This window comes from Maylandia zebra, linkage group LG17, assembly GCF_041146795.1.
Source record: "Maylandia zebra isolate NMK-2024a linkage group LG17, Mzebra_GT3a, whole genome shotgun sequence".
Taxonomy (NCBI): domain Eukaryota; kingdom Metazoa; phylum Chordata; class Actinopteri; order Cichliformes; family Cichlidae; genus Maylandia; species Maylandia zebra.
Window position 1 is genome coordinate 36812791 of NC_135183.1, and position 21987 is coordinate 36834777.

At 40.9% G+C, this 21987-nt stretch overlaps 2 protein-coding genes across 8 annotated transcripts in view; one reads left to right on the forward strand and one right to left on the reverse strand.

Annotated features, from left to right (window-relative positions):
• Positions 1-323: 323 nt before the first annotated feature.
• bcat1 (branched chain amino-acid transaminase 1, cytosolic) lies at positions 324-14675 on the reverse strand. Its single transcript, XM_004553885.3, has 11 exons — positions 14398-14675; positions 13890-13949; positions 11421-11615; positions 10989-11099; positions 10742-10861; positions 10496-10656; positions 10167-10309; positions 9508-9593; positions 9124-9264; positions 6270-6341; positions 324-1160 (listed from the first exon to the last, which is right to left on the reverse strand). The coding sequence occupies exons 2-11, from the start codon at positions 13917-13919 to the stop codon at positions 1122-1124; spliced, it is 1098 nt and encodes a 365-aa protein (XP_004553942.1). The 5' UTR covers positions 13920-13949; positions 14398-14675; the 3' UTR covers positions 324-1121.
• lrmp (lymphoid-restricted membrane protein) overlaps positions 13479-21987 on the forward strand; it is a 29935-nt gene continuing 21426 nt past the window's right edge. For 4 of the 7 annotated variants that reach the window (XM_004553886.5, XM_004553891.5, XM_004553892.5 and 1 more), the window contains exons 1-13: positions 14802-14935; positions 15816-16531; positions 17779-17889; positions 18715-18895; positions 19593-19654; positions 19798-19873; positions 20025-20183; positions 20282-20399; positions 20830-20880; positions 21041-21118; positions 21310-21366; positions 21518-21577; positions 21913-21977. In XM_004553886.5, coding sequence (XP_004553943.2) covers positions 15871-16531; positions 17779-17889; positions 18715-18895; positions 19593-19654; positions 19798-19873; positions 20025-20183; positions 20282-20399; positions 20830-20880; positions 21041-21118; positions 21310-21366; positions 21518-21577; positions 21913-21977 — 1679 coding nt within the window. In that variant the 5' untranslated portion in view covers positions 14802-14935; positions 15816-15870. Of the gene's footprint in view, positions 13836-14801; positions 14936-15294; positions 15351-15815; positions 16532-17778; positions 17890-18714; positions 18896-19592; positions 19655-19797; positions 19874-20024; positions 20184-20281; positions 20400-20829; positions 20881-21040; positions 21119-21309; positions 21367-21517; positions 21578-21912; positions 21978-21987 lie in introns of those variants that run through there. The other 3 variants (XM_004553887.5, XM_004553893.5, XM_004553888.5) reach the window with 3 other exon arrangements.

Below are 21987 nucleotides of genomic sequence, written 5' to 3' on the forward strand. Positions count from 1 at the left end.
TATATATATATATATATATATATATATATATATATATATATATATATATATATATATATATATATATATATATATATATATTAGATCACATGCATGTTATGAGCATGCGTATGTGTATGCTGTTGACATATATGTTACGTATACCTGCACATTGGTGCTTCGTAATGCATGTTGTTAAACTATTTTTTTAGTGGAATGTGTTGTCATGGTTATTTGCAAACAGGTGTTAATCAAGAGGTGACACTAATAGCGCCTGTAACTGATGTATGCTGCAAAGAAGAAGGACAATAACAATAACTATGTTCTTATTATTTATTATTCATTCTTACAGAGAGGCTGTGTTATTCATCACTGTTTGTTTTATTCAATAATATAATGAAGATAAAAAGAAAAATATCACAATTAACATACATGTCTGTGTTTTTATACATGATCGTAAAAATACGCACTGCAGGCCTGCTAATGACCAATGAAAGGCCTGTAGGTGCTTTTTGGTAGTATTTCTTCATTTTCTTAAAGAGGCCTTGATGCAGTTCATCACCTGAATGGAAAAAGATGTTTCTGCACCCTGTAAGGTCAAAGCTGCTAGTGACCAAAGTAAGTTTTTCATACCACACTGTATACCTTTTTACAACCAGTTTCAATAAGCAACACTAACCAACCAGTCAGGGAAGACACCTTTGTTTCTGTTCTGTTTCTGTTCAGCTTCCTGGTTCATCATACAGAAAATGAAAATTTTACTTCCAACACAACTTTAATATGTTTAAAACATAAGCATCCTTGACAGAAATTGACTTTTAAGTTCATGTTTTTATTTTAGACCTCACGAGTTCAAGACATTTTGTAGCAACTTTGAAATTCTTACGCAGTCATGTGAAACTTATCAACGCTGGGATGCTGGGAAGAAGTTACAGAGCAAGTCCTCATGGCGGGGATAATGTAAGTTATTGTGCAGCATTGCATGAGACGTTATCCTACTTTATTAACTACTTTGGACAGTTCTGTGTTTGTGTTAAATTTAAGTGTAAACCTAAGTAAAGGAGTCACTTATATTGCAGTTAAATTCCAAATATTGCACATACTTTACATTGCTTCACTGTGTCCAGGCTCCTTCCACACTGCTACACCATGAAAGTCCAATCACTAGGTGTGCGTCCGTACTGCAACAGAACCAAGGTCACGAAAAGGTTACGTGAAAATCTGGTCCTTTGGGGCCCGCACAGAAGAAAATTCATGCCACTAAGTACTAAACTTCTCTCGCCTCAATCTGCTTAATTGCGAGCGCAACACAAATCAAAAAATGAACTCAAATATCCGTAAGCGAATCTGCAAACTCAGCCGCCAAACGGAACACAACACAACACAGAGAAAGGAACTATAATAAAAAATCAAAACAAAATGTTCCCCAATCCGTGACAGCCGCGGAGACAAATCCAATTATTTGTGTCTCATGTTGCAAATTTGTTCTAATGGTCGAAGTGAGAAAGTAAATAAACGCCTGCGAAGGGGAAACAAAAGAATGTGATTTCTAATTAACTTGAAAGAGAAACAGCAGGGCGACTTAGTAAACCCATCTTTCATCTGCTGCCTCAGACCACTCGTTTGTTTGTTGCACAATGTTGTCTTCAAGAGGGGCGGGAGGAAGAGCGTGTGTGGGGGGCTAACACTGCACTGCTTCCCTCCAAATGAAATGTCAACAGATTTAACAGCGCTGCGGAAGGAGCGCAGCGTTTTCCAGCGTTTTGTCAATTTTATTGTTCATTAAGCTACGCACCCCCCCACCCTCCAACCCCGTCCCCTCGCCCCTCTTCCCCCAAATCCTCTTCTTCCTCCTCCTCTCGCACTTGTTCGAGGCTTCATTTGCAGCATCTTGGCTTTGAAGATCACAAAAGGCTGAGGCAATAATTGGGTTTGTGCAATTACGACAAGCTTAATGAGAGAATTTGGGAGTTTGTCTTTGCCCCTATCTGCAACTCTCCATTAGGCCAGCGACTGTCTCTACTCTGTCGACGAAGGAGGATGTTATCGCACACAAAGATGGCGGCAGTGCATTTGTCGCACATATCACTTACAAGGCCTGGATGATGGAGAGAGGAGATATGCTAATTGACCAGCGCAGACTTGCAAATACAAACAAAAAAACAAACAGAGAGCAGAGAAAGTAAAGAGAAGAAGACAGACAGAAGGCAAGTTGAAGCGATAAACTAATCAAAGTGCTTAGAGGACATTTAGGAGACCAAGAAGACATAATATCTTTATAACACTGTAATGCAGTAGTGAGGCCTCCAATGCAAATGTAGTCAAAATAACTGATTCTGCTTTGAAAGTCCTTCAGTTTCTGCAGTCCAGAATGTCAGAACACCGAAGGATGTAGGAGATGTGATCAACAGTTAAGGTAACTGACCTTTAAGAATCATAAACCCTTAGATGACTTAATATCTCCCACACAAGTCCAGACAGCTGCCATCTTTTAGTTTGTTTGCAGGAAGTTTCATTCTGATCACTATACTGTGCACTATGTGATTTCATCAGTGGTGATAACGCATATGGGTCTATAGCTATGCAGTTGCATAGGCCAGCACTGGAGCAGTTGAGAGGCACCACCAAAGGCACAGGAGGATCAGTCCGAGTGTACACCAGCACACAGCTCATTGAAAACAAAGTGGGCCCTATGTGACCCTCAGTGTAAAATGAGTACAAGTGCAGAAGTAAAAGTGCAAGAGCACAACAAAGTAGCAGCCACGAGTAGTAGACGTAGTAGTAGACGACGATCTCGAAGGAGAAGTTCAAGTCAGATGCTGGGTGGCTATGGTTCTGGAGGTAAAGCATGTCATCTGCTAAATGGAAGCCTGGTTGCTCCAATCTGAATGCCAAAGTATCCATAGGCAAGAGTAAAGTGCCAAATAAGACCCAGTCCATTTAAGATTTTTAATTTATTGGTAGAAGCCACTGAATTTTATAATACCGCCTCCTGTAGTTTCACATCCAGCACACAGAAAACATGCAGAAATGTTTTATTTATTTTGGTTTTTTAATTTATCTGCTGTACCACTGAAGACATTCTCTGTTATGATTACGCCCATGTCTTGTCTGTCCCTGCCTGTTCTGTTTCTTATATTCCATTTTCATTTCTGAAATTGCACATCTTCGACTACTTTCACTTTGTTATAGTGACTCTCACCAGAGATGTGAGTGAAGGAGTTGAGGAAGAGACGGGAGTCAAGTCAACTGGCACTTAATATGAGACATCTGTCCTTTGGAGCCTCTTTTTAAAGCGATGTCAGTCAAATATTATATGTGTCACAACTGCATCATAGATTTTTTTGGTTGGAGCTCAAACGAAACACATTACTGCTGGGATTGGTTTACGGGTCACAGTCAAGAGGATGGAGAACAGAGGAGATGAGGAAGCAAATTAGAGAAGTGAGATAACCTTTTCTCTTTTGTTACTGCTTGATGTCACTTTCTGTTTAACTTGGTAGTGTTGTGTTTATTGGAGCGCTTCCTGTTTTTCTGATTCCCAGACTGTTTCCCCTGTTTCCTATTAGCTACTAATGTGTCAGTTTACCCTCCACCTGCCTGCCTGCTTGTGTCTTGGAGTTGTTCCCAGTTGCTTCCCTTTTGGTTTGCTCTCATTAATTATCACCCATTCGGATCATTGATTTTTCTCTGTTATAAATACTTTGCCTGGACTTTTATTAGACTCATCCTGCTACTTCCCTGCAGGGGCATTAATTGTTTTTTTTTCTCTCCATTCAAGCTCATTATAGTTTCATTTGCTACCTGCCTCCCTATTTGCTTTTTCCTTACGAGTGTAAACTGACACATACAACTGGTTCTGAAGCCTATTCATAGATTAATTCAAATATCCTAGACTAAGCCTTATGATTTTAAATGCCTTTTTTAAAGCCTAGTTATCTAAAGTAATGGACAGTGCAGAAGAGAGGAAGAGAGTGCAGACAGGGTGGAGACGAGTGAAAGATGGCAACAAGAGTGAAAGGGAAGGTTTACATGATGGTAGTGAGACCTGCTATGATGTATAGTTTGGAGATGGTGGCACTAACAAAAAGCCAGGGGGCCAAGCTAGATGTGGAAGAGTTGATTTTCCCTGGGACAGACAAGACAGGACAAGAAATGAGTGCATTAAAGAGACAGCTCAGATTGATTGGTTTGGAGACAAAAAAAAACCAAGACTGAGATAGTTTGGACATGTGCAGAGGAGGGATAATGGAATACTGGACAAAAGATATTGAAAATGGAGCTGCCAAGCAAGAGGAAAAGACGAAGAGGAAGATTCATAGGGTGAGATGGAGCAAGATGATACCCTGTGAGAGAGCCAAGAGAGCTTTAGGCCTATTTAGACCTCAAGCTGCATCACATTGTGTATGGAGAATAGCTTTGATACTAAACATACACTATATTACCAAATCATTGAATTCAGGTGTTCCAATCATTCCCACAGGCGTATAAACCTTCCAGTCATGAACTGTCCTCGCTACAAAATGTTCCACAGTGGAAGTGATTGGGAATGACAGCATCTCAGCCAGAAGTGGTAGGACAAGTAAAATCACAGAAGCACACAGTGTGCAGAGGTCGCTGACTTTCTGCAGTCAGTCGCTACAGACCTCCAAACTTCATGTGGCCTTCAGACTAGCTTCATGGAATGGGCTTCCATGGCTGAGCAGCCGCATCCAAGCCTTACCTCACTAAGTGCATTGGAAAGTGATGGATGCAATGGTGTAAAGCAGAGGACTATAGACCAGTGGAGACGTGCTCCCTGGAGCGATGAATCACACTTCTCCTTCAGGCAATCTGAGTTTGGCGGCTGCCAGGAGAATGGTACTCACCTGACTGCATTGTGCAAAGTGAAGGGGGACTATGGTGTGGGGCTGTTTTTCGGGAGTTGGGCCTGACTCCTTAGTTGAAATGAACTCTTAATGCTTCAGCATTCCAAGAAATGTTGGACATTTTTTTCCAAGCTTTGTGGGAACAGTTTGGAGATGGTCCAACATGACTGTGGACAATTGCACAAAGCAAGCTCCATAAAGACATGGATGAGCCAGTTTGGGCTGAAAGAACTTGACTGGCTTGAGTTCTGACCTCAGTCTAACAGAACACTTCTGGGATGAATTAGACTGAAGACTGCAAGCCAGGCTTTCTCGCCTAACTTTGGGGCTGAGATCAAAAATGTGCTTCTGTAAAAATGGTCAAAAGTTCCCATAAACACACTCAACCGGCTGCAAAGGGTGGGCCAACATCATGTGAAAACTAAGAATAGGATGTTACTTAAGTTCATATGTATGTGAAGGCAGACCAGCAAATACCTTTGGCTATATACTGTACGTCAGTTTGTTTCTATAACATGTAGGATGTTGAGGTCATCTGTTAAGCATGCACAGGTACATTTCAGTTGAAAACACTGTTTGAGGACAAAATGCACTGTGCTGAGAACTAACAAGGAACTAAAGTAAGGATCACACTCAAGCTCATATCGCTGCTAATAGGCTCATTGCACAGCACAATAACAGAAAGAAGGCAATACACAACAGCCTCATTAACACAAATCTAGCCTTCAGCAAAGCATATTATGAATCTCTTTAAACCTGCAGTGCTGAGTAGACTTTAAATGTGACCTGATTATAGGCCATGTACAATATTACCAAGTCATTACTCATTACTTAATGAGATATTTCACTTATTATGTACTTACAGCAAAATAATGGAATCGGTGGGTGTATGATAAATAACGACCGACGGGGGTTTGTTCAAAAAATAACAGTTTAATAGTTTTATCTCAATGACTTACATAATAACCACTCAGATAACTGTTCTGTAATGCAATTATGGAGATGCAAGATAAGTGAATATTTGGAGGGAATATTTGTTTTTAATAGGTCTTGCCTTTCATCAGCCACATTAATCATTTAATTTAGTAACATTTCCATTTATTTGCCTTTTTTCCAGCGAAACCTTTTAGTTGTTGTCTACCAAAAGTGAGTAACTAACAAGCCAGGCCTGTGACAAATTATAACACTGCTGTCATTTAGCCCAGTAAATCCAGCTCCCATCTTTTATTTTGTAGGATACTGCTCAGGTTAGAGTGTTTCGCATTACTGAAGGCTTTATTCAAAGTAATTTAATAATACTTGAGAGAAGAATCCTTGGGGTAAAAGGAGTGTAAAGAACATAAATGTTCAATCAGCTGTTACTAAGCTCGAGCAGGCATCTGTGGGAAAACAGTGTCAGCATATGTGTGGGCATCCACCTACCTGTATATCCGTGAGTTCTTTTGTGAGCCGTGATGTCACTGACTGCTTATCTCGACAGGGGATATGCAAGTTCTAAAACACACAGTTTTAATAATTTTATTGTCTCTGCAAATCAACTTGTTGTAAAATAAGTTTAGAGAAAAGGGTGAACATTAAGTGAGCAGATGGAGTTAACGCAAGAGGCCACAGGGTTCTGGTCACAGGATACCATGAGCCTCATTATTCAAAGCAATCCCTATAAGTATTAAAGTATGCTATTTTCATATTAAACCATTAATCAAATACAGATGGTGGAGCAGGCTTTTTTCCTTACATTATAATTTCTTAAAGGGAAATGTAATCACAAAATGTATATTTCTTTAAGCTGTGATTAAGCAGAATGTGACATGGCAAAACTTTTTGCAAAGTGATGCGCTGTATACTCACTGGCCACTTTATTAGATATACTTATTCAACAGCTCATCCCCACGTTGACATGCTAAAGCTCAAAGTGAGCATCAGGATGGAGGAAAAAAGGCCATTTAAGGAAATTTGCCATCATTATTGGTGCGTTTCAGAGAATGCTGATCTACTGGGATTTTTCCACACAACCAACTCTGGGGTTTACAGGAAATCATCTGAAAAGATGAAAATATCCACTGAGCCGTAGTTCTCTGGGGGTAAATGCCTTGTTGATGTCAGGGGTTGCAGGAGAATGGTCAGATTGCTTTGAGCTGGTACGAAGGCAACAGTGACAAAAACTGCTTGTTCCAACCATGATATGCAAAAGAGCATGTCGAGCCTTGAACCAGATGCTGCAGCAGCAGAAGACCACAGCAGGTGCCAGACTTATCAGTTAAGAAATTACTGGTGACCGCCCGCAGTGCTGGTCAAGTTACTTGAACATAGTAATTACATAGTGAGTAATTACTGATTTCTTTTTCAAGAAAGTAATCCAGTTACTTTGTTCAAATGAAATCAAATTAATATTCAAACCTATTTTCTGCATATTCCAGCATATAAAATAAAATAATGTTTTGTGTTTACACTCACTCTTTCAAATAGATGCAAGTAAAACACAGCAAACAATAAATAAAATCAAAGACTCAGCGGCACTAAGTCCTGTTGCTCTTAAATCTATTGTCAGCTGTTTAGCAGGAGTGGGATGGGTGGAGGTTTGTGCTGTGCCGCAGTGGTCATGTCAGTGGGGGGATCCGGGGGTTTCTCTGTGAATGTCACATTCCCGTGGCAGCGTGCTCGGTGCTTGTTCAGATTTAAAGTTTCATTTTTCACTGTCGAAAGACGTTTTCTTCCCACGCAGAGCGTACAGCAGACGTCAGTGTTTTTAGTCACTTTTTACGGAATCAAACTCAAATTAATGTAAGTACGTCCAAGCTTTAAACGCTGCATGGTCGTACTCTCTCCTGCACTCCATAATATCCACTGTTGATCTGCACACGTCTGTTGCTGCCACGGATGTCGCGCTCGGACGTCATTGTCATGAGACACTCTCACACACAAAATCACGGTTTACTGATGCAGTAACGCAGCGTGCTTATGGGAAACTAACAGTAATCTAATTACTTTTTTTTGCAATAGTAATACCTTACTTTACTCATTACTTGAAAAAAGTAATCAGATTACAGTAACGTGTTACTTTTAACACATTACTGGTAGATTCACCAATGGCATCATTTTAGAAATCCTACGTTCCTTCATTCTTGAATTATCAGATTCAAAAGATTTCAGTAAACTTTTGAAAACTTGACCTCTGACCTTGAAGTCACTGAGATTCGAACTCGTTCAAGATTTTTAGTGGCTGCACCGTTGCTCCGGTCTCAAAATTATCTTGTGCAAAGCGTCCTTGGGTTTCTTGAAAACCGCCATACAAATCTAAGTTATTATAATTGTTATTATAATCACAAACTTGGGTTCCATGCCGCCCACTTGCCTGATGAGGTAACAAAAATACCCCATCAAATTTTACAGCTGAGCAGTAAAAGGGAAACTGAGGCTACAATTTGCATGGGCTAAAACAAAAACATAAAACAGAAGACTGGAAAAATGTCGTTAGGTGGTAGAGTCAGAACAAAATGAAACTGTGGATCCATCCTGTCTGTGGTGTAACAGTGTGGAGGATATGTTTTAGAACATACTGAACTCCTTAGTACCAACTAAGCATCATTTAAGTACCACTGCCTACCTGAGCACTGTTGCTGACTGTCTCTTTGCCTTTATGTCCACAGTGTATCCACCAACTAATGGCTGCTTCCATCAGGATAACATTCCCTGTCACAAAACTCAAATCATGTCAAATTGGCTTCTTGAACATGACGATGAGTTCACTGTTCAACCAAGCCTCCACATTCACAGATCTCAGTGCCTTTTCGATGTGGTGATACAGGAGATTCCCATCACAGATGTGCAGCCGACAAATCTGCAACAGCTATGTTATGCTACTTGTTGAATTGTTGAATCTGTGCCAAAAAGAATTAACGCAGTTCTCAAGGTAAACCTGAAGGAAGAACTAGTAAGATGTGCCTAATAAAGTGGCTAGTGAGTGTAAGAATACCAAGTTAGCTAAACTTACTATTTAGCCCAAGATTCCCAGGAGTCCCAGGATTTTATGATCACACTTCACTGGTGGTTATCATTAAATACTGTTAGTATATTCAACTAACATTTTTAAAACTATAGCATTTGCTGCAAAATTTGAATAAAGTGAAATATCTTTAACAAAAACACGTATCAGTATCTTTAGTGATCCACACTACAGTACATTAAGTGTATATACACTTAATGTATGATTGGATTTAATGTATATAAATTAGTTTCAGACAGGAAACATGTTGTTTGTCCCTCATGCCTACAGTACCTCTCCCAGGTAGACAATGTGTCCAATAGGGCAGATCATGCAGGCAGTCCCGCTGCCAAACATCTCTTTGACCCGCTGCTGTTTGAGAGCACAGCATAGCTGGCTCATGGTGAGGTAGCGCTCTGTCACTTTAAACTCACCCTGAAAAAAACAGAACAGCAATCTTTTGAAAATGTGTGCATGCACTGTAACCTTTGAGATATGTCATCAGCATCTGTTGTGCTGCTGTTGTTAAAAGTGTGTTCATCTGTCCATCAAACAATAGAGAGTCAGGCATGCAGCTACTGATATCAAACCAACTTCACAGATTACATGAAATTTTACACAGGAAATCTCATTTTCTTTTAAAAATATGCACATCTGGACTCTATGTGTGTCTGTTACCCATTTCCTGGTTAGTTCGAGGATGCTCCGTCGAGTAATGCCTGGGAGAATGATGCCATCCAGAGGTGGAGTTGCAAGCTCCTCCTCTATTAGAAAAAGAAAAACATTATTTGATATAATAAAAAATAAAAGAAATATGAGGTTTTTTGGCAATATTTTCTCACTGTTGTTATGGATAGACTGTATATTAAAAGATAACCTTGTACCCTTTGATGTAAAACCTGGTTTTGTGGACTGTTATGAAGCCTCAACCTAAGAGCAGTTCCACTTCCTGTTAGACCCACTGTACAAAAATGGTTGAAATTGAGCAATTTACAAAATGGACACATTAGTAAAGAAGGTTTAAAACTAGCAACAAAAACCATAAACACATCAGAAAAGTGTTTACTGAGGCAATAAATCAAGTGACTAGCAGTGTAGTTTCCTCACAGCCATCCAAAGAGCTTTAAGTTCTTTCTTTGACTAGAAAGGTCACCACTTCCTGCTTATTAGACAGACGTAGGTTTATGTCCATCGTTTCTATACAGTGCTTTAAACCTACATTATTTCTAATGACCAGCAGGGGGTGACTTTTGTGTGTAATTCTGCCATACCAAACATACAGAGCCCCTGAAAGTAGCGTCATCGTTATTAAGATACAGTCTCTGCAACTGACCAACCTCCATCCTGATTGATCCAGTGCAGGAAAATATTCATAGTTCCTGCCTCAGTTATCTGGTGGTCCTGTCCATACAGCCAGAGCACCTGCTGACACCCGTAATCATCTGCTTCGTACTGGGCAAACAGGGAGCATCCATAGTTCCTGTGGAAATCCAAAGTAAGATCATTAGGATACACCTGTAAAAAAAAGACTTGATCGTTCTGCGTGTTATACATACCCACACTGTAAAATCTTAATTACCAAATCAAACTAAGTCTTATATCAGAGTGCCATGGCTGATATCTTAGGAAATTTAAGCAAGCTTTCATGCAGTATGCATCTACCCACCCTCCCATCTTGCAGTCTCCAGTTCCTCCTTTCCAGGCCCGTGTGTATTTTGGGTCAGCCCACAGGGAGATGGCATCTGCCTCAGAGTTGAAATAAGAGCCAGCTTGACACAAGATCACATACAGCAAGGCACGGCCAGGCCGCTTTACGCCCAGAGAAGGCTGCCATAAACACATTAAGGAAATTAAATTGTTTTTCAGTTTTAGAAAACATTCGCCCCCACAAGAACGTCACCATCCTCCTCACCTCAGTGCTAATAAATGTTGGCCTTATGTACAGACTTGCTGAGTCTGATTGAGGAACCCAGTCCTGGTCAATCTCTACCAATCTCCTGATACACTCCAGCAACTCTGTCTGATCAAAGGCCTGGAGGAGTGAGACAACAAAAGACAGAGGGCGATAGCAAAAACCTATTCATCATTGTTTTTCCCCAGCTCATTCGTTCATTTATTCCCACATTAAGCCCCTTTGTTTTTCTCTACATCCATCTTACAGGCAGACAAGCTCTCTTGGCAGAGTCAGCCATGCGGCTCATGTTGAGCATCGGTCGGAAGAGACGCAGTCGGCTGTCATCTCCGCGGTATACCTTGAAGCCTTCAAACAGCTATTGAGAATACAGAGAACATTGAAAATACTGAATTCTCTTTAACCCTGATGGCTTTTTAACCACACATTCAAACTGTAAACTGAAATAATGCCAACAGCTTTATTCTGTTAGTATATGCATTTATTTTACTGCAGTACAGATTAATTGTGTCCTATTGTCCATTAGTCAGAATTTTACAAATTTTATCTTTACTCAGTACCAAATTAAAATAGGTGTTAAAAACAGCCTGGTATAACATAAATAAGAATTTGAAATGTGAATCATGCAAAGCTACTCTAGTAAAGCTTGTAAATTAAAATAAGGAGGGGTTTGGTGTACCTGAATGCCATAATGTAGTGAGGAACAGGCTGGGTGGAGGGAAAGATTTGTGAACGGCCTGATGAACGGGGCTTGCCAGCCCTCAGTCACGCTCCACTCGACAGTCAGCATGTGGTCAGTGAAGACAGTCCCGAAGTCAACCACATGTGGCTTGGTTTTTAGAGCTGGGGACAGCTGAACAGCCAGGTCAACTGCCTGGTTAAAAACACAGAGCAGAATTATTATTATTTCTTTTTTAAAATAAAGGGATGCATGAATCTGAATCCAAGCTGTGTTAACATTTACGTTTGCGATCACATTTCACCAACTGATCCACTAATCAGGGAAAAGCGCTCCCTGCAAAGTCTCATGAGCGCACTTTCTGATCATAAGCATATAATCTGCATGCTGTGGATTTCTTTGCAATCCTCACCTCTCCTCACAGACAAATGCAGCACATTAAATCATGTTATATAGAAAATAAAGTACTCCTTGTGTCATGCTTCATTAGTGATACAAAACAACAGGACGATGCAGTATCTAGCACACAGCTGCACCATTTTTGCACTGTTCATTTTGAAGCTGACCTTTGTGACCCTGCCCACAACAACTGGTGCTCCTACCTAAATGCTGGCTCTCATTTGGCTATTAAAGTATTTTCAGTGGCTTTGAAGCATTTATGTCACGACACTGGAATGCAGGTGCCGTCATCAGTGCACCGCATCTGGAATAGCCCGATTTTGGTAACAGACATTGATTGTCTCTGAGACCCACTGTGTTCATAAACAGGCCGTGGCTATGCTTTGCTACCATGCTAGACCATATTACCCCATCCATGTTTGGCCACCAGGGGTTGTTGTAACACCAACATCGATACAAGGTAATTCAAGAACTGGACAGTTAACCTCCAGTGATATGGCTTTATAATTAAATCAGTGGGACTGGAACACACAAATGAGAACTGCATTCAAAAGCAAAGCAATATTTATCCCCCTAGAAGCTCTCTGTCTCAACTAGACCACCCAGAGGTCAAAGATCAGTGGGTTAAGTATGAAACAGAACAGCATCAAATTAACACTGACGCCTTGAATATGAGTCATCCAGTCTCTGAGTCCGTGATGTCACCAAGCTACCTCTGTGTTGCTGCAGTGACAGCAGGTTGAGAGAGATGTGAAAGATTTATCAAGAACTATGTGAAAAAAAGGAACAGTTGGGAGTGCTGTCCTTTCCTGCTGTTCAGCAAGACGGAATAATGTGATCCTTCTTTTGAAGAGACACTTCCTGCTGGCCAGCAGTCAGTTGTGTGTTGGAATTGGCCAGGATTAGATCGGCACTTTATCCACTCCCTTCTGGTGCAGACGGTTACTTGCGCCATAATCCCAGATTACAGTTCCGGTGGCTAGTGGTGAGTGACCGCAGTACGAGCACTGCGTGAAATTGATTAGAGGAGTGCAGTTATTCTGTTTTTCAATCATTCTGAACATAAATACACAAATGTGATGCACGTCTTCTCTGCAGACAAACCAAAGTATTAGCTCCTATGTCGCACACCTTCACAGAACAGCACCGGAACGCAGTGGTAGTTTTAGAATGTGACAGCATGCACCGTCCTCAGAATGAGCCATAATCCTTCTTCGCTGCTATCTGCATCCAGCCAGTGTTCGGCTGGGATTAAATGGCTATAAATATGAATGTAGCTGAGTGTCTACAATGTGCAAGAAGAAGAAAGAAGGCTGCACAGGGCGTCTGACCTGGGTACTCCCACTACAAGGCAAATTGAGTCCCTTCATGTGAGGTGCCTTTCAAATATCTGACCTGTCAGAAAATAAGAGGTTTCAGGGTAGAACCGATGGAGACGCTCAGGTACCAAACATACAGGTCAAACTGCAACACATAACTCCAACTTTACATTTCTTTCAATGGAAGTGAAAGTTGGCAGACATCTCCAAGCCCGGGCCAGTGTGCGTCTGCACATGTCCACCCTAATCTCTACCTGAGCCTGCTATCTACTGCTCAGGTGGTCAGGGTCAGAAAACAAGCAAAGCCCCAGCTACTTAGCGTGAGCTGGGAAAGTGGATTCTGCTGAGCAGGCTGCACTTGTGACAAGAACCAGAATGCACTACATATCCCCCCTCCCTTCTCTTTCTCCCTTCTCTAAAAATGGCAGCATCATCAAAAGAAAAGGCTTACTCGGGTTGACAACAAATGGACTTCTTTAAGTGCTGGGATTTGTTGGGATTCGTTTTTCAAGTGTTCGTCGTCACAATATGAACGCCGGTTCATGACTGACTCTCAAGGCCTTTCGGTGCTGCCCTTGGCAACATGAAGAAAAGCAGCGGAACCGGAGTATCTACTCTGTAGGGGAACGGGGAAGATTTTTAGGTGCTGAGAAGCCGAGGAATCACCAAGATGCTACACCTGGAGCTGCTACTGAGGGTAGGTGTCTTTAAGACATTGATAGAATTCAGACACATGAATTTGATTCATTACCTTGAAGCTCTGAGTACTGTCGTCAGCCATTCGGGTGGTGGCTCGGTCGCAGATGCGTCCCTGAAAACAGTGACAACAATCTAAACAATATCAAGATGGCAATAAAAATCAACAGCATACAAATGTGTCTGGATTGTACAAGTTTTTATTCATATAACCTGGGAAAGTTGCTTTAGTCAGGGGGAGCAATAAACCCCCTTTCACATTACTAATTAAAGTGGCTTGTTTTGATATATAATGTACTGGACTCTTATTTCTACTGAACAACATCATCAGAGCTGCTGACTGTGTGAGTTTGTGTTATACTGTATATTGCGACATTTCTCTTTAAAATAATTAGCTGAGTGTGAAATGCTGATATTGTCACTGCAACTCTTTGTGTTTGTCACACTTGGTTAAGAGGTGGGATTACAGGAAATAGAGATGAGATAGGAAATGTGCTTACTACCAGATTAAAGAACAAACATGGTCACTGACATTTAACAGTGCTTTAATAGTGATACGTTACCTTGAGAGAGGAGACGTCACACCTGAGGTCGCTGTGATGGCAGTGAAGCCGGCACTAGACCTCCAAGTTGTACTTGTTAAACCGCTTACACGTAATCTCTCGAATTGAAACCAGTCCCATAACTGAGTTGTACTGGCAACAAAAATCAAATGAACCCACCTTGTGTTACAGGCAGGAAATAAGTCTCTTTCTCTCTTTCTATTCTCTTTATTTGACCTGTTCTATTTTATTGTATTGGTAATGGAAATAAGGTTATAGGACTGTGTCTGAGTGTGGAGGGGAGTAGGCTTGTGGGACACAATTAAAGGAATGACTATAAAGCGAGACTAACGTACTGTTAGCCTGCTACACTGAGTGCTGTGTCCCCTTGAAACCACAGGGAGGGGGTGCTGACTCACTTTTTAGAGTCAGAAACACCCACCGACGTTTTAACTCCTTCTGCCTCGAGCTTCCAACTACCTGTGCGCGTGCTCAGCTTGAGCATCTGGACAGTTGGCCAAACATTTTGTGGCGGATTCGATCATACGAGATTAAAAAGGTAACAAATATCTGCATATGTATGAATATTGAACAAGGATATTTAAAGAGGTTTGCATGTGCATGACTGACTTTAAATGTTCCTATAGCCCAGTTTTTTTACGTAGATATGCGTACAATTAGTAGCTCGTTCTATAGATTTAGTATAATTAAATGACGCCCACTTTTAAACTTAAATGAAACGGGGTGTATTAAAAGAACAAAACAAACAAACCTGAAAGCTTTGCTAAAAACACACACAGAGACAAAAAAAAAAAACGCTTTTGTGTATTTTTTTTTAATCTCAAGCTAACTCTGGAATTAATTGGCTCGTTCTCACACCTGTGCGCCAAAGTAGGTGAATCATCGAATCTGAACACATTTGTTTGAATCTGTTAGCATCATGAGATGCTACCGTTTTACAGCCTTGTAGACTGGTTGGTATATAACACTGTATATCCTCCTGTTACATTCATGCCTTATTAAACTATTTGGGCTTTTAGTTAATTTTAATAGATTACTCTTTCCTTTTAAAAGATATCTTCCTGCTTATTTACCCTTCCTAACACTGAACCTCTAAATATTTGGATAACTTGAATGATCACATAGCTCATTTTTGTTATTTGGTTCCTCCAAAAAACAAGAAAAAAAAATCCCCAGTCGTTCTTATATAACACTATTCACGCTGTAGTTCTATTTGCCCATTATCTGCTTCTAACCTTGGAGTTAGTCCAACCAAAGATAAGCTGTCATATACGTGGTGAATGTGCTATTTATCCAGTGCTTCATGGTGTTATGCTGCTCAGTGTTTGTGGTTTCCCTGCTGAAAAACCTGTTTGATATTGCAAGGTTCTATTTTAATTCATTTTTATCAAAACGGTACTTTCTTGTCCTTTTTTCAGACTTCAGCCTCTCCTCTAGCCAGGAAACCAACATCACACCCTCGCCATCAGCAGCATGGACTATTGCACACCTCAGCCGTCGCGCCGGCACAATCCCGTGGACAGCATCTGCCGCAAACTGCAGACGATTCAGTGGCGCGGTGACCGAGAGCCCAATTCACCTTTCCAGATTCCCAAACTGTCCTCCAACAGTTACGACAGCCCTCAGTGTGGCCTCAGGCACAACTTGGAAGCCATCCTGAAGAAAGGGACCCTCCATAGAGACAACAGGGAGAAGGAGAAAACGAGAGAGATGGGGATGCCGAGCAGAGCAGCTTCCCAGCATTCCTCTGTCCTTCTGACCACACCTTCCACTCCTACATGCAACCGCTCCACACCAGCTAATGTCACATACACTATCACTAGTACTTTGGGGGAGCGGCGATGTGCTGATGGAAGTGATTTAAGACAAGTTAAAACGTGGCAGGGGTATTGTTCGACCCCCACGGGCCAGTCCAAGGACTCCCCTTACTTTACATTCACACGAGGACCTCAGTCAGCACAGCCTGATAGCGAGAGGCCGAGCAGGAGCCCACCTTTGTCTCGTAACTTCACCCAAAGTCGCAGCACCCTCTCCTACAACGTCAACTTCAGTTCTGCAGACAATACAAACCCTGCTGAGTGTGAGCTACCCTACCCAGCTCTGGTTGTGAAAAGACTGTCTATGGGAGATGGAGGTAGGGTGCAGAAGTAGCTTCACTGATCATTAAAACTGTCAGTTGACAAAAATTATCTTTGCACAAAAACTGTTACATCAGCAATAGATCCTCGAAAATGATTGTAGTCACGAAGCTGTGGATTAGAAAAGCATGGAGATGTCAAACTGCAGATTTACTTCTGAATTAAAAGTCTGAATTAAAACCGCTTGTGAACAAACGACCTCAGCAAGGCATGCTTACCAATCGAGCAAAGCAGACTGCCCCAGGGCTTCAGAAGCCTTGCCATGCTTCAGGTATAATATAATAGTTGTGGACTCCTATTGTGCAGGATACACAATGGGGGAAAATGTTAAACTGGATTCTGATTTATTAACCCATCTTTAAAAATAGGTTAAAATATGCAGTACAGTGTTTACAGTACATTAACATTACCTAATCCTTAGTTTCAAAGTAAGCATAAAAAAAGTGATTTTTAAGTGGCAGGCATCAACATGAAAGCTTCAGTGCAAAAATATGTCTTAGAGCCGAGGCTGGCTTTGTTACTCAAAGCGGTACCTCTAGAGGTTAATGTGTTTTACTTCACAATGCCCTCTTTATGCCATCACAGACAGGGTTTGAACAACTAGCACTTTGGAAGTGTGTAATGTTATGTACTGGAGCATCTCTACCTTGTCCTCTGCTGGCACAGTGCTTTTTGTCAGAGAAGGAGCACTCTGGATTTTCCTGCCCAGCATTGGTCCTCTGCAGTCGGGATGAACAGCAGGAGTGACTACAAGAAAATCATGAACTATTTCTTTAAGTCCTTGTCTTGAGGAGGGTGTCACTGTTTTTGTTTGGACTTTCTTCCTCCGCACTGGAACTAAATCAATCAGTAAATCTTGCCACATATCAAACATCGGGCCAGTTAGAATTCCTGGATGGAAGCGGCTGTAAGAGTGAGAGGAAAGAGTGGCAGAAATTTGGCCCAAGAGCTTTTGTTTAGTCACTGGTGCTGGTTCAGAACTAGTTTTCAGACAGAAACTATGTAACATTTTCAGATTTTTGCTTCCAGACGGTTTAATTTAAATTCAAGACTGTAGATTATTAATTAAAAGCAATAATTACTAGCTGTAGTTCTGAAGTGACTTTCCTTTTGTGACTCTGTAATGGATAATGTTTCCTCGTTATACTGTCACACACTCCGTGCTGTGCCTGCAGGAAAATGTATCATGTGCTTTCTTTGCTACACAGCTGAATATTCTCTGTGTTTGGTGTGTTTTCTTCAGGGCCTTCAGTTGCCTCCGAAAAAGGGAAGGAGAATATGGCTGAAATCAGTCTTATCTGTGAAGAGAATCTGCTCGACACCATCTTCCATGCTTGTGATACCCAGCGCAGAGGTACGGCCGTATGTGCTCGCACAGTAATCAGTCAGTCAGGCACTAGCCATTAGCTCAATACAGAAGCCTAACAATGAATTTTAAGTCGCTACTTAGCGTAGTGCAACAGTGCCTCTTTTGTACAGACTGCAGAAGTCATTTCTTCAGCTTAAAACATTTGCATAGTATCAGTCCTCTCTGCGCCTTCCTCTTGTGCCTGCTTTTGCTCACAGCCACTCTCACATCTCAGAATGTGAAAATGTTTCTTCTGCTTTTTTACAGAAGCTTCTGTGTTTTCTGACATGTTAGTGATTTTCTGCTGTGACTCATGGTGCTGCATGGATGGCATATTAATAGACAGAGAGGGGGGTTTTTGTTTTTTGCCTCTTTCTTCTGTTTATAAAACCATGTTTAAACAGTTAGACAAACCTAAAAAATATCTTTTTTTTATAACCACCAAATCTGATTAAATCCAAGGTTGCAGTCTCTTCTTGTGTTCGGGCTACTCAGGTGATTTTCAGAAAAATGGTGCGCAGAGCTTTTTTCTGATTACTGTCTGAAGCTTGTTCAGTAAAGTCGGCACTGAGAAATGTGTGAAACCAACCACCAAAAAGTTAACTGTGGCTCAGTCACTATGGTTACTGCTTTTGCTGCCTACACCTATAACCACAATCTGTCGCAATGTATCTGGGGGTGTTTAACTGTGCAAAGAAAGAAAATCTCAACTTGAAATGAACAAGAATATAAAAAGTGTCTTCAGCTTTATGATCAGATAAAGTTCTTTTATATCTTGAACATCAAAGTGTATCTAACGGGTCTTTTTTCTCCCCCCTATTATTTTTCTAGGGAAAGTGTATGTGTCCCATATTGTGGACTATCTGCGTCACACCACCAGTCGCAGCTCTGAAGATAGCGGATTGGAGGAACTTTGCAACATGCTGGATCCAGAACACAAAGACGTGTCAATTGATCTGGACACATACCATGCTGTCATGAGAGAGTGGATCGATGACTGCCGCAACAATGGGTACTAGAAAATGTTACAGTTATATTTCAGAAATATGTATGTCGAAAGCTTTTCAGTTTAAAAAGGAAAAAAAAAGCTAAGGATTTGTTAGGTCTGCAATTTTATGGTGAAACCAATCAGACATTGTGAGATTTGCAGTATGAATGTGAACATCCTGGAGCATCTGATAAGGTGTCCTAATGGCAGTAGGCTTCACATCTACTTGATGCTTAATATTTCCATATATAAAAAAGAAATCACCTTTAAGGCATTCTTGTAGGATGAGCTAAACTAAATATCCACTCACAAGTGGATTTCAGAAAAAAATATTTAGTTTGTTTTAGGTGAAGCCATGGAAAATTAACGTTTTGCATCTTAGTCTGATGTGTGGGCTGGTTAAAGTGACATTGCATGAAGTGAGAGCAACTGCTGCATGACGTATCTTTTTACTGGTGCGTCTTGTTACTGAGTAGAAAAGAAGGGTGTCTTCATCATCATCATCTGACAACGAAGGTTGCTTAGATATAGATAGAGAATCTATCGATCTAGTTGCCTGCTTATAATATTAATATTGACTGTGTGCCAGTCGGAGAGCTCTCTCTAAAATGCTGTCAGTATGTTTGTGGATAAAGTAAAGAGTAGTTGGTGCCTTCCAAATTCTGGCGAAGATCATAAAACTACCTTATCTTAATGTGTTGTCCTCTCTGGTTTATCTCAGGGAACGGCCAACAGAAGATGACATCACCCAGGAATCAGTAAAACTCAGAGACAGCCTGTGTGGTGAATTTCCATATGATCACATACATGATTGTTTTTTATACCCTTTATGTTGTGTGTATGGGTCCAGTGTTGGTGACACCAGGAGCTTAATTGATGTAATATATGTTGGATTGTGATTTTTATTTATTTATTATTTTCCCCAGCCAGGAGGTCGATGTTGTTTAATGTGACCTCAGGAAGCTTGGAGGCATTTGGAGGGGAGGCATCCAGAGTTGAATTGTAAGAGATTTTTTGTGCAATACCGAGTGTTTGTTTATAATGTGACCTGTTACTGCCTATATTTGTCTGTGACCACCTACGCATGCCCTTGATCTATAAAGCTAAGATACATTATGCCTGCATGTGTGTATTTGTGTGTTTTCTTCCTCAGTGAAACATCAGAGCTGGTGTACTGTGTTGCTGACCTCCAGATGAGCAACCAAAAGCTGCAGGAGGAGGTAAAAAAGCTCAAGCAGGTGGTGGAGAGCATGGAGGAGAGTAACCAGAAGCTTGCGGAGGAAAACGAGGAGCTACACAATCAAGCAAAAATGTAAGATGCTTTTATGCGCATGTAAACATACAGAACACAGACACGGTATTAGAGCAGTCACAGTAGTAATGTCCATTTGTACTTGTCGTCTTTGACAGTAACCAGCAGCTGGCACAGAAGGAGAAGATGTTGAAGGAGGAGGTGGAAGAGATGAAGGCCACTCTGAGCTGTACGGAGGAAGGCAGAGCCCGTGCCTCCGCACACAGCAAACATGTGGTGAGTCAAAAGTGTTGAAATAGAATAGTCTTATTATTTTCTTTTCCGCTGCCTTGCAGCAGTTTTCAGTCAGTTATGGTAGTTTTATGAAACTTGTGAGTTTTTTCTTTTGTTTTAAACTGAGCACTTTCTTGTTTGAGATCTTTTTAAATGTCTTATTTGAAATCAGTTTCTCTTTAGCAAACAGGTGGTTGAAATATGGACAGCTGGTGTTAATATTCAGAATGAGATCTTTTCTGATTGGATGATAAGATTTATTTGCTATGTGCAGGTTTGTATACAGTATGTACCATAACTTGTGAGGACGCATTTATAATAGTAATCTGTAGTTTAGGGCAAACACTCAGAATATATAACAGAGCCAAACGCAATAATGGCCTATGTCTTTTTAATGTTTATTATATTGATTTTATTTTATTTTTTTATCCAGGAGAGAGAGAACCAGAGTCTCATCGCTAAGATTGCTTCTCTTCAGGAAGAGGTGATGATTATAGCACAGTTCACAGTGAAACGAATGACCTTACTGCACGCACACCAGTAGCACTCAGCAATTCCTAGCCCTCTTGCGTAGTATAATGTCACAAGTTTGTTCATGAAAGGATGTGTCCAGCTGCTCTAACTCCCCTCTGATGGTTCCTCAGAACTTTAAGGTCACTATGGAGACAGATGAGCTTCAGAGGAGAATAACGGAGCTGTGTGATATTAACGCTGACCTTCAGGTACCTTTACTGTAAAATATACTTTTATATTTTGAACTGTTATTTTATCTCTCTCTCTCTGTGCTTCACTCAAATATGCCCTCAGTTCCGTATTTGACGATATCTGCAGCGCTCATTGTATTTCTGTTTCTGCCATGTTTAACTTGCTGTGCTTTCTTTATATTATGTAACTGCTCTTTTCTTGTCCTCAGATGCAGATTCACTCTTTTGACGCAGTCATTAGTGAAAAGGATGCAGTGATAGTAGAGGTCAGTACCTAATCTTGTTGAATTTTTATTTTATTGTTGCTGATTATCTTTAGAATCTTGCATAATGATATAAAATGAGTGTTTTTTGGGTTTTTTTGTTTTGTTTTTTCAAAAAACTCCCACATTTTGTGTCATTTGCATTCTTATACAGAAAAGCAGACAGATAGATGAGCTGAAGGCAGCAGTGGAGGAATACTCTTCCATTACAGAGGTTGGTGTGCTCAACATCCTATCAGCTCTTGAGTTTCTACCTTGCTTGATTTTTTTTTTTTTTTGTTGTTGTTATTTATAGACAGAAATATGTCACTGAAGACAAAAAGCCTTCAGCGACATATTCCTGTCCTCTGTATTAGTCATCAGTGACACGCTAGCAGTTTGGTGTGTTGGGTTCAGATGTGGGAATGAAATCACCTGCCCTCTATCCAAACACGCGCCTCATGGCCCGCATGTTTATTGTAGTGTAGAAAGGGTAGACTGCACGGACTGCCTTTAACTATCTAATGGGTTGGGATGACTCATGATTGCGTTATCTGTTGTTGACTCCAGCTGCTGAGGGTGGACAAGAACAAGCTGGAGAGGCAGATGCAGATGATTCTCCCAGACTTGGCTGGGTGAGTGAAC

Excerpts from the sequence above, each read along its gene's own strand:
- bcat1 (XM_004553885.3), bottom strand. The coding sequence starts at position 13,919 with ATGGCTGACGACAGTACTCAGAGCTTCAAG. Across the intron at positions 10,862-10,988 it reads CCAAGAGAGCTTGTCTGCCT|GCCTTTGATCAGACAGAGTT; the intron begins GTAAGATGGATG and ends TCACTCCTCCAG. Across the intron at positions 9,594-10,166 it reads CTGGATCAATCAGGATGGAG|AGGAGGAGCTTGCAACTCCA; the intron begins GTTGGTCAGTTG and ends TTTTTCTAATAG.